Below are 12,436 nucleotides of genomic sequence, written 5' to 3'. Positions count from 1 at the left end.
ATGCAGTAACAACGTACTAAAATTAATTTCCCTCTGTTTTTATTGTTTATTAATTTCTAATTGTTTCAACAAGGATCAAACAAAGGGAGCGACTTTGGTTGAAATAGTCGATTTTTGATCGGTAACTTCGCCGGAATTTCCCCCGAAAGAGAATTTGAAGTAGCCATGTATTCCGAGTTCATAATCGTGTAATTTAAATTAAATCCAAAGACAATAAAAAGATGTTTATGAATTTGAAAAGACGTTTTCACAGCCTCAGTTAAACCCTGTTGTGATTAATCACCCGCGACTGTCTTATCTTTAGAGGTTACAAATACGGGTGATGCAAACACATATACCATGCATTGAAAATTACAATCGATAATCATTACATTTCTTGTTGATACTACAATTAGAAGGTAACTTGTAATTATTTAATAACTCTGCCAAATTAATGCAAAACCGTTTGTTTACAGTTATCTTCAAAACTAAAAACTGTTGTAATTGGGTCATAGGGTAGGACTAATTTCTCCAAAATACACAGTGCATAAACTGATTTTGTTCACATGGCTAACTCAATTAGAAATCATTTTATCTATATAATGTATGAATGCATTAAAAAAAATGAAATTAAACAAATTGGATAAGTTTTTAAAAGTTGCCTATCATTCTACGACTGACGCTGAAATGTATGTTGATCATTGAAATTGTCTTGCTAAACATTATATACTTGTGTACAGAAAAATCAAAAGGATGATGTGCTTTAACTACTTTCTGCTGTCCTTTCTCATTTGATAAATTGTTTGAAATCTGCAACAATTTTGGTATTTTTCAAACGAGTAAATAAAAACTTCTTTTAAACAGTTCTGACACATTATAATTATGAGGATATCCGTGCATTATCATTATTTTAAAGAAAATATTGCAGCAGAAAATCATCATGGTTTGTAGCCGTTTGTTGTTTTTGAGGGAATATGAAATAATTAATGGACCTTAGTACAGAACTGATACCTGTATGCCTGACAATACATTAAATTATATAGCTTTTTAACACATCATGTGACATCATTTTCCAGTCAAATGTTTTCATCGATCAAGTGAATAAGGATATAAAACGTCACACAAGTTTACATCAGGTAAACAATTATTTAAGGGAAGACCAATTAAGTTTTTTACTGTAGCCTTAGCAACTTTTGCCACAGAGTTCAAACACTGCGTAATGCTTTCCAGACTAGCTGGCGATTCTCTGTCCGTCAATCTTTGTTTACTTTCACATTTGAGATATGAGCTGTGAAAATGAAATGTATCTCATCTGCATGGTATATTCATAGAGCTTGGCATCTTAAATAAACACACTAAAAATATTCACTTAGATGTGGAAAATGAAAATTACACCAATTTAAGTTCGATATTTTTTATCATAAATATTAATATACCAAACAAGAAATATTGCAGGTAAATGGTAACTACCTTTTCCAGTATTTTCATCAAATAAAATAAATATGCATTGCATGGCCTCGAAGACAACATTTTAATGAAATAAAATGTTGGCATCCTTTAATTGTGTAGATTCAAAATGTTCAAATTATGATGACACACAATAAGGTAGGCCCACAATGGGTGCTGATTTTTTAACTGATATACGTCTTAGGAAATGTATGATTTTTTTTTTTATCTTAAATGAGCTAATACTGTTCACATATGTGCAAAAACTGTAGGAAATAATATACCGCTGTTATATATAATTAATATATCACAATATATTTTCACCCCTACCCCTTTATAAAATATTGAGTTTTAGGTCAGAAAATTATCATGGTACTTAACTTTGCTATATTTAAGGACACACGAGACGTTCCTCAATTTTATATAATTTTCCTTGATAAATTATATCTTATTATGCCCCCCCTTCGAAGAAGGGAGGGCTTATTGCTTTGCTGCTGTCGGTCGGTCCACCAACAGTTTCCGTTCATTTTCTTCGCAGGGGATAAACATATTAAAATGAAATTTAATATACAGGTTTATCATGATAATATCTAGGTCAAGTTCGATATTGGGTACGATTGAGCAATTTTCGACAGAGTTATGGCCCTTGGACTTAGAAAAAATCCAGGTATTTAAGTTTACGTTCATTTTCTTTGTGGATGTTTCCAAGGGAGGGGGGCATATGTGTTTCACAAACATCTCTTGTTTATTAACATTTTAACCTGTTAATTCCCAAAAATTCAAGGTTTATTACCAGGCTATTTTTAGAGCTCTAATATTTAGAATTTTCCTTAAAATAGCATGAAAAATGCATTTGAATGCTTGTAAATAAAGTCATAGACATACATTTTCAATTGAACACTTTATATCTAAATAAAAAAGTATTATAATGATATAACAGGAAATATAATTATGGAATTACTTGGTGGAAATCTTCACATTGTGGAGATAGGAAAAAATAGAAAATAATGGAAGATAGGTCGCGTCTGACCGTAAAGTGTGTTACGTCAATGTAGTTCGCCATCGTTGCTCAGGTGAGTGATGTGGCCCATGGGCCTCTTGTTTAAACGCTTGACTTCTCACTTTCTGATACTGTTTCGTTAAATATCTTTATACTTAAAAAAAAAACGAGAAAGGATTTAACACTAGTAAAAGATATTATCTAAACAATCATGAGATTTAACAACTTACCGAATGTTAAATGCTAGTTTATATACATTCGTCGAAAATCAAAAACCAAAAAGAAGCTTCAACTCTTTCTAAAATTTGCTCTGTCTAAAACTTTGGAATTACTTGCAGAGTGACATTTGGGCAATGGGAGTATGTGTATATGAGATGACCACACTAAAACGGCCGTTTGATGCCTACTTGCAACAGCAACTATTTTTGAAAATTGCTAATCATAATGATCAGGTAACGTCCAGGAAAATGTAAGTTATAGATGGTAATGAAATCTATTATGAACAGCTTTTATATTTAAGCTCATCCTCTTCTTTTTTTAAATTCATTTGAAAAATTTTGCGTAATTTTTTACATAAAGATACGGTCAGGTTTGATCAAGATATGTTTGACACATGTTTTCGAGGATGTTAATAGAATTAATGAAAGGAAAAATGCCATTCTCAATTTTTATATGATCCTTGTTAAAAAGATTATAAACTTAAGCTTTAGAAACGTAAGAGTGTAGATACTACATATGTAAGGCTCGCAAAAACGTAAATTTTATACTTGTAAGGCAAGCCTAACCTTGTGTACTGGCCCTAAGATATTTATTCAACTCCTTTAGACAACTTTTGGAATAACAACTATAGTACCTTAAACCATCCCCAGTTAACACGGAACATAATGTACCTCTTCAATGTCATTATCTTCATTTATAATAATATGTTTAAAATACTTTGAAAAAGCTACTTTTGATCATAGTTACCTCCATTTCCCGAGGGGTACAGTTCAGAGCTGATTGAGATCATAGAGAGGATGATGTGTAGAGAGACAGACAGACGACCCTCAGCATCAGAGTTGTTGCAGGATGACCTTTTTAAGAACCACAGAACCGTAAAAGTAATACATCGAATGGATTCTTGATTATTTTTTACGATATACTTATTTTACATATAAGGATCATAACATCTCGCTATTTTTACCAATTCTTGAATTTCAAGGTACAACATTTCGTACGCAATGAAAAAACAACGCACGGGAATTTATCTACTTATGAAGAAATGAACAAGACAATTAGCGACAACACATTGAAAATCAACTTCAAAGCCAACAGAGAGTACGACAATTATCCATCTTGTAGAGCAACCGTTTCAAATTCTGAATCACTTGAGGTCCACACATCAGAACAATTCAACGCTTCACAAACTAGTTTAGAGCATAAAAATTATTTTGAGAACACAATAACAGATGACGAAGCTCGATCTACTCTCAAACCACCATCCTCCACTTTCACGATGATCAGATCTTTGTTCACATCTTTTAAAAGGAGTGTAATGGTAAGATATTTTGATCACAGATTTTTGGATACATGTTTAAACATTAAAGAGTTATATTTCAGTATATTTCAGTATTTCAAAAAGTGTTTAACCAAATAAAATAGCATTGACATTGTAGACAAATTTAATGATTATAGTTTATGATTTTTAATGACTGAAAGCATCATACTGAAAAATTTTATGCTATTTTTTCATATACGATTGCTCAGGGAGATACTGCAGGATCAGACGGGCAGAATAGCATTTCGAGTAAGTTTTTTAAAAGATGTAATCTTTGGCATCTAAACAATTAAAATAAGTATTATACAAGTTTGTAATTATCTGCTAGATGGTGTGGTCAGACGCAAAATGACTTCAATATAATAGACTTCCCATTCGCTACACGGGGAAAGCAGCGCGTTAAGTGTCCATGACAAATAGATTGACCTATCGTAGGTTATAATTGAAAAACATCTCAATGCACGGACCCTATCATAAACACAAGCAATCATGGTCCGTTTAGTTTAGAAAAAGTTGGACAAAACATTAATTAATAAGTGCACAACGTCAGTTTACGAATAATGGTGATGATTTATTGCAGATGAAATTAAAATATAAAGTTTCAGAGTAACAAACAATACAACATTACTTGAGATAAATTTTTTTGGCGATAATGGTCATGGCTGCTTAAGTTATATAAAGATATGTGTAGGTATAAAGGTAATTTCCACGAGGTGTACACTGGGACGTACACTTCTTGGGGTCAAATCTTTCTAAATTTAAACTGTTCATATAAATATTCTAAAATGAGCACTACTTGTGAAAATCCTCAATCAGCAAACAACTTAAAACCTTTGTCACAAATGGTCGTACGTCTATGGGTGGTCTATGGGCGAATTATAATGAAAATCTTGCGAGACGCGCAAGTGCATTTTACGATTTTGGAAGGACGTACACTTTCCGTAAGCACGCACGGTGGCTGTTGGACACACACAACAATCACATTTGTGCTGAAATAGCTAATATCATAAAAGATACTAACGGAAAACGATTTTTTAAAAAATCTTTCCTCCCTCGTAAAACAAAAAGCCCATTGAAGGGGTTTAATAAATTGTTATTAAGCATATTCATAACAAATGGTTTTCTGTTTCACGAAGGGCGGGGGGCGGGGGGGGGGGGGGCATATGCCTTTAGACGAAAATAAATTCCGATAATGCATTCTGCATTGTAACGTTTCAAAAATTGATTAACGAATATGAATTCAAATGAAAGTTTACTTTAATATCTAACGCAAACATGGGAATTTTAAGTTTCTATGAACATACCGGGCGTTAAAAATTTTTTCCTTACTCAAAGAGACTGATTTCAGTAAAGAGATTTTTAGACCCCCTGTAAGCAAAACGTTAGTTTAAAATAAATCTTATTTTAATATAAATCAATTAGGAATTGGTAGGTAACTTTGTATTTGAATATCTGACAGAAATTTCGAAATATTTTTGAATGTAAAAAATAGGCGGGAAACGGGCGATAGCGTCCGCATTCTTTTCATGAAAATCAACCATTAACTCTGAACATTTTTGTGAACTACCAGCAAGCAAAAATTGATCAAATATTGCACAACAGTGGAACTTTAAGACTTTTCTTTCAAGGCTAATTCTAAAAAATGTTGAAAAGTTTTCAAACTTTAAAAAAACTTACATGGTCATACGTTGGGATCTATTTTTGTACCAAGTACCAATCAAGTGTCAGCTTTCTGTTAAATGTCGACTTTGCTTATTTTGCATATTCCCATCAGAGCGGGGTTATGACTAGTGATCATTGACTCACAGATATTTTGTTTTCTTTTTTCAACAATGATATTCCATCTCACAGAAAAGAATTTTTTGAACCCTGAAAGCCTGAAAGCGACTGACGTTAATTCTATAAGATTCAGATTTTCATTACTTTATCCACAACCGATTATCATGTATCTTATTTAACACACAACCACGTATTTCATTAATGCGTTTTGTTGAAATTGTTCCAGTAAATCTGAATTACATGTATTAGCATTGCTACAGAAATATACAATATCTTAACCGATTTATTACAAAAAAATAATGATTATGAAAAGGTAACCAGCTTTAAGTAAAAACAGTGACATGGGATTCCCCTTTCGTTTACACCCCTACATACATCATATAATCATCTGACTGATGTCAAATATAGTTTCTTACATTAAAACCATTAATGAACAATGATGTCTTTGAAAGCCAAAATTCAAGTTTTTAGCTCACCTGAGCTGAAAGCTCAAGTGAGCTTTTCTGATCACCCGTTGTCCGTCGTCCGTCTGTCCGTCCGTCCGTCCGTCTGTCCGTCCGTCTGTCTGTCCGTCTGTAAACTTTTTACATTTTGATCTTCTTCTCTAAAACCACTTGGTTAAATTTAACCAAATTTGGCACAAATCATCCTTATAAGAAGGCGAATATAAATTGCAAAAATAAAAGGCCAGATTGTATTCAAAGCGGAGAAAACCTCGAAACTGTAAAAAAGGGGGGTGCATTTTAAAAAATCTTCTTCTTAAGAACTACTGAGTTAATCTTAACGTAATTTAGCATAAATCATCCTTACGGAAAGGAAAATATAAATTGCAAAAATTATAGTCGAACTCTGTTCCAAATTTGAGATATTTGCGAAAATACTAATAAAGAATGGCTCGTTATTCCATATACGTAGACTGGCAATTCATTGTGATAGACTGGTCTTATGACATCTCGAAAACGAGGTTCTTTGTTTGAAGCTGGCAGTTTGTTGTGCAACAGTTCACGTGCGAATATTATCTATGAAACATGGAAATAACATTGGTGCCGATTATTGTGAAGTTATTTCAACGCGTTGTCATTTTCACTTGTGAGGGTGGTTTTAGCTTGTTTTGAATTTTTCGTTTCATTTTGCTTTTTAACTTGGGAAACAATCGCCTTGTATTTGGAACATAAACTTCGGTAAATAGGCAGTTGATTGTTTACCTGCGAAAATGATAAAATCTGATGCATTAACAACGTACTAAAGTGCATTTCCCTTTGTTTTTATTGTTTATTAATTTCTAATTGTGTCAACAAGGATCAAACAAGGGAGCGACTTTGATCGAAATAATCGATTTTTGATCGGTAACTTCGCCGGAATTTTCTCCGAAAGAGAATTTGAAGTAGCCATGAATTCCGAGTTTATAATCGTGTAATTTAAATCCAAAGACAATAAAAAGATGTTTATGAATCTGAAAAGACGTTTTCACAGCCTCAGTTAACTGGTTAAACCCTGTTGTGGTTAATCACCCGCGACTGTCTTATCTTTAGAGGTTATAAATACGGGTGATGCAAACACATATACCGTGCATTGAAAATTACAATCGATAATCATTACATTTCTTGTTGATACTACAATTAGAAGGTAACTTGTAATTATTTAATAACTCTGCCAAATTAATGCAAAACCGTTTGTTTACAGTTATCTTCAAAACTAAAAACTGTTGTAATTGGGTCATAGGGTAGGACTAATTTCTCCAAAATACACAGTGCATAAACTGATTTTGTGTCACCTGGCTAACTCAATTACAAAACATTTTATCTATATAATGTATGAATGCATTAAATAAAATGAAATTTAACAAATTGAATAAGTTTTTTAAAGTTGCCTATCATTCTACGACTAACGCTGAAATGTTTGTTGATGATTGGAATTGTCTTGCTAAACATTATATTATACTTGTGTACAGAAAAATCAAAAGGATGATGTGCTATAACTACTTTCTGGGGTCCTCTCTCATTTGATAAATTATTTGAAATCTGCAACAATTTTGGTACTTTTCAAACGAGTAAATAAAAACTTCTTTTTAACAGTTCTGACACATTATAATTATGAGGATATCCGTGCATTATCATTATTTTAAAGAAAATATTGCAGCAGAAAACCATCTTGGTTTGTAGCCGTTTGTTGTTTTTGAGGGAATATGAAATAATTAATGGGCCTTAGTACAGAACTGATACCTGTATGCCTGACAATATATTAAATTATATAGCTTTTTAACACATCATGTGACAACATTTTCCAGTCAAATGTTTTCATCGATCAAGTGAGTAAGGATATTAAACGTCACACAAGTTTACATCAGGTAAACAATTATTTAAGGGAAGACCAATTAAGTTTTTTACTGTAGCTTTAGCAACTTTTGCCACAGAGTTCAAACACTGCGTACTGCCTTCCAGACTAGCTCGCGATTCTCTGTCCGTCAATCTTTCAGTGTTAACTTTCACATATGAGACATCAGCTGTGATAATGAAATGTATCTCATCTGCATGGTATATTCATAGAGCTTGGCATCTTAAATAAACACACCAAAAATATTCACTTAGATGTGGAAAATGATAATTACACTAATTCAAGTTCGATATTTTTTTTCATAAATATCAATTTATCAAACAAGAAGTATTGCAGGTAAATGGTAACTACCTTTTCCAGTATTTTCATCATATAAAATGAATATGCATTGCATGGCCTCTAAGACAACATATTAATGAAATAAAATGTTGGCATCCTTTAATTGTGTAGATTCAAAATGTTCAAATTATGATTACACACAATAAGGAAGGCCCACAATGGGTGCTGATTTTTTAACTGATATACGTCTTAGGAAATGTATATACCGGTGTTATATATAATTAATATATCACAATATATTTTCACCCCTACCCCTTTATAAAATATTGAGTTTTAGGTCAGAAAATTATCATGGTACTTAACTTTGCTAAATATTAAATTTTACTGTTCGTAATTATTTAAGGACACACGAGACGTTCCTCAATTTTATATAATTTTCCTTGATAAATTATTCCTTATTTATTAACATTTAAACCTGTTAATTCCCAAAAATTCAAGGTTTATTACCAGGCTATTTTTAGAGCTATAATATTTAGAATTTTCCTTAAAATAGCATGCAAAATGCATTTGAATGCTTATAAATAAAGTCATAGTATATATTTTCAACTGAACACTTTATATCTCAATAAAAAAAGTATCATATAACAGGAAAATATAATTATGGAATTACTTGGTGGAAATCTTCACATTGTGGAGATAGGAAAAAATAGAAAATAATGGAACTCAAGATAGGTCGCGTCTGACCGTTAAGTGTGTTAAGTCAATGTACTTCGCCATTGTTGCTCAGGTGAGCGATGTGGCCCATGGGCCTCTTGTATTCCTTATAAACATTAATATCATAAATCAATTATTACGAATGAGACTAAGATTCACACAATAATAGACAAGAATGCTACCAAATATGGGCTGTCAAAAAAAACTCGATCTCATATGATAGAAACGCCATACTTATAAACAAAGATCAATCATACTTATCATCAATTTATAAAATGGAATAACATGTAAAACTTACTAAACTGAAAGTAATAAATAAAGAGAAGAACATTTTACGGGAACAAAACATAGAGATTTTACAGGATCATTGGGAAAACGTGAATATGAAAATAAGAATTTAACCATAGCATTAAGACTTGATTACATTTTGCAATCAGAGTTTTAAGAGAGTGAGAGAGAGAAAGAGAAAATGATTTACCAATCGAAGAACAAAAGTGATATTGTTATAATACTAGTAATATTTTTATATATTCCATTAGTGATGGGGAAGTGTAGTGAACTAATTTAGAATTGTAAACTCCTTTAATGAAATCTGATTTATACTCTGTCCCGAGTGTTTGCTTCCACCACTTTTTGCTTGATATTTCAATAATAGTAAATACCTTTGTGCTCAAACTACGTTCATCCACTATTATGAAAAATGCCCAGATTATCTGTTTTGAAACGCCCCCTCTACCACTTCAGGTTTCAATACACATCCCAAAATTGAAAGTCTACGGAGATTTTGCATTGCATCAGCCATTAATAAGCCCGGATGATAACGTTTAAAAATTGTGCGATGTATTCCGAGTGTTTTCCGAATGGAGAAAAGATATAAACATTTCCCATTATAAATCTCCGTAAGAAAATTGTTTTCGTTCCTGTGAAATTTCATGAGTGAAAAGGGATAATTGTTCAATGAAGATATCTTGGATATATTCCCTTTCATCGATTTCAATTGCATTTCTATCATCAAAAATTGATGGAAGCAATAACTTGGGACAGACTATAGTGTGTTTGTCTTGAGTAACAGAGCGATAATACTTTCGCTTTTTCTCCCGCATACACAATGCGATAATCAAAATTTACCTAATCAACTTACTCTTCAGCTTCCAGCATTTTTATCACTACATGATTATGTTGTAGAAATGGATGAACAAGATAATGAATCAAGTACTTCCCAAGACTTGTTGAAAGAATTGGAACAATTGAAAATGGATGATGATATTAACAAATCCGATGAACAAACTGCATTAAAATCGCCTGCAGCTAGATATACCACCAATAACATCGCTGTTAATAATAAAATGGAAGAATCAAAAAGGGAGGGATATATTGAAAATCAGCCAAAGAAGCCTCATACAGAAGGAAGTGACCTTTATTTGCCAGAGGGAAACAGCAATAAAAACCTACCACAGGAAGATGATGTTCACGTCGACCCCAAAAATTTCAGTGAAACTAAAGTGGAGGAAAAGGAAGTATATAATCCGAAAAAAGCTGAAGAACAGGAAAGAGACAATGTACATGATAAAGAGGGAGACATTCTACAAGAGCTTATGGAAGACGGAGTACATAGGGATGTACACGAAGAAAATAAAGGAGCATCAGGGATAAGTGAGGAAAATTGGCACGTCCCACCATCTTACACTGATGTCAGACAGGACTCTGAAGCAGTGTTGCAACAAGAATTTGAAGAGATGGAGCGAAAAGAATTGGATGAGAAGGAGAAGAGATTAATGGATGAGAAAGTTCAGAGGAGATCTCAGAGCAGAGAAAATAATAGGAAACCTGAAAATGTGGGGCATGGGAAACCCAGATCAGGTAGACAAAGACCAGGACTCGATAGGCCGTATGGTGGACATGAAAGGCAGTCCCATGATAGGAAAGACAGAGAAAGGAGACAGCATGCACAAAATCATTGGGTAGAATATAAGCCTGATCAGGAAAGGTACAGTGCAGCACAACATGAAAGAGAGAAGCCAAAGGGGGATAGAAAGCATAAAAATGAAGAAAAGAAATTTAGGGACAGTGGTTTATCTGATGAGAGACACAAATATGAATACTTTTGGGGGAATAGATCCGTCTTTTGTCAGTGGTATCCATGTGAATTTGAGGTTGATGGGAAAAAATATAGTTGTACAGAACAGTACATGATGCACCAGAAAGCAGGTATGAGTTTCTTTAATATACCCTATATGTATTCATTATGTAGTTGTAAACAGTTTTTTTATTTTTCTATTTTCTATACATGCTGTCAAACTTACTTATGAACATATAAAAACTTAAAATTTAATTGGGGAGATTCCAATACATGTACAAATCCTTGACTGTCTATAAATTTCATGTTCACAATGAACTTTGACATAACAATTTGAAGCAAGTCAATGTATTTTATAAATTATGTATTTTATAGGAATTTTTTAAACTTAGAAATATTATATAGCCCCCTCTCTCTCTCCCAAAATTTCTTTGATGAAAGTTGATAACTGTCAAAATATCAGATTGACAATGATGTAATTAAGGTATGTGTATTTCTTGCTGCGCTCGCCACAATGGTAGCACTGTAAAATATATTACTTTTGATCAAATGTTTGAGAAGGAATCTATAATTGAACAAATTAATATACAAACTTGTACAAGTACATTTAGTAAGATGCATACGCAAATAATACCCTTTTTAAGATAAAAGAAATGGAATCTATTGAACATATTAATATACAAACTTGTACAGGTGCAAATGTACATTTAGTAAGATGTATATACGCAAATAATACACTTTTCAAAATAAATGAAATGGCCCAATAGATCGAGAAAAAAAACCATGACTCGCCCTGCTTCAGCAAATAAGTTTCTCCAGTATATATTCCAGCTGTATGAATATTTGTTATATTCAGAAGTATATTCTCACTATATTATTACTTATTAGGTTAGTTACTGACTCACTACGGAAATATATTGGGTTGATCAATTTCATAGATGGCGAGGTGAAGCCGATTTTAAATGTTTTCTCCCTTTCCTCTGCAGAGATTTGAGCAAATTTCGACACTGCCATTTTGTTCTGCTCCAGACAAAACAATGTGACGTCAATATTCTAAGGGCAACTACTCTAATTTTAAAGAATTTCAAAGGGCAACTACTCCAAATACTTTAAGAACTTACGGCATGCAGTTTATGTATAAAAAACTATGAAATGTCGAAATGAGTAAGCGAAGCGTCGACCAATGACGGCCATATTGCCTAATATTATTTCTCACAGAACAAATATAGAGATATATGAGGCAATCACGTGCTATGTTAAAACCAATGAAAATGTGACATTTCAGTCCAAG

The 12,436-nt window shown here is 32.6% G+C and overlaps 2 protein-coding genes across 3 annotated transcripts in view; one reads left to right on the top strand and one right to left on the bottom strand.

The window, feature by feature from the left end:
* The window catches only part of LOC128166909 (splicing regulatory glutamine/lysine-rich protein 1-like), a 75,082-nt gene that overhangs the window by 33,842 nt on the left and 28,804 nt on the right, over positions 1-12,436 (bottom strand). The window lies entirely within an intron of this gene.
* Positions 1-12,436, top strand: part of LOC128165915 (uncharacterized) — a 41,987-nt gene that overhangs the window by 25,673 nt on the left and 3,878 nt on the right. Inside the window, exons 8-12 of the mRNA XM_052830857.1 lie at positions 2,764-2,877; positions 3,388-3,525; positions 3,627-3,962; positions 4,172-4,211; positions 10,254-11,276. Coding sequence (XP_052686817.1) covers positions 2,764-2,877; positions 3,388-3,525; positions 3,627-3,962; positions 4,172-4,211; positions 10,254-11,276 — 1,651 coding nt within the window. The remainder of the gene's footprint in view (positions 1-2,763; positions 2,878-3,387; positions 3,526-3,626; positions 3,963-4,171; positions 4,212-10,253; positions 11,277-12,436) is intronic.

This window comes from Crassostrea angulata, chromosome 10 (assembly GCF_025612915.1).
Source record: "Crassostrea angulata isolate pt1a10 chromosome 10, ASM2561291v2, whole genome shotgun sequence".
In the NCBI taxonomy this organism is placed as follows: Eukaryota; Metazoa; Mollusca; class Bivalvia; order Ostreida; family Ostreidae; genus Magallana; species Magallana angulata.
This window is presented reverse-complemented; position numbering and strand designations above follow the sequence as displayed.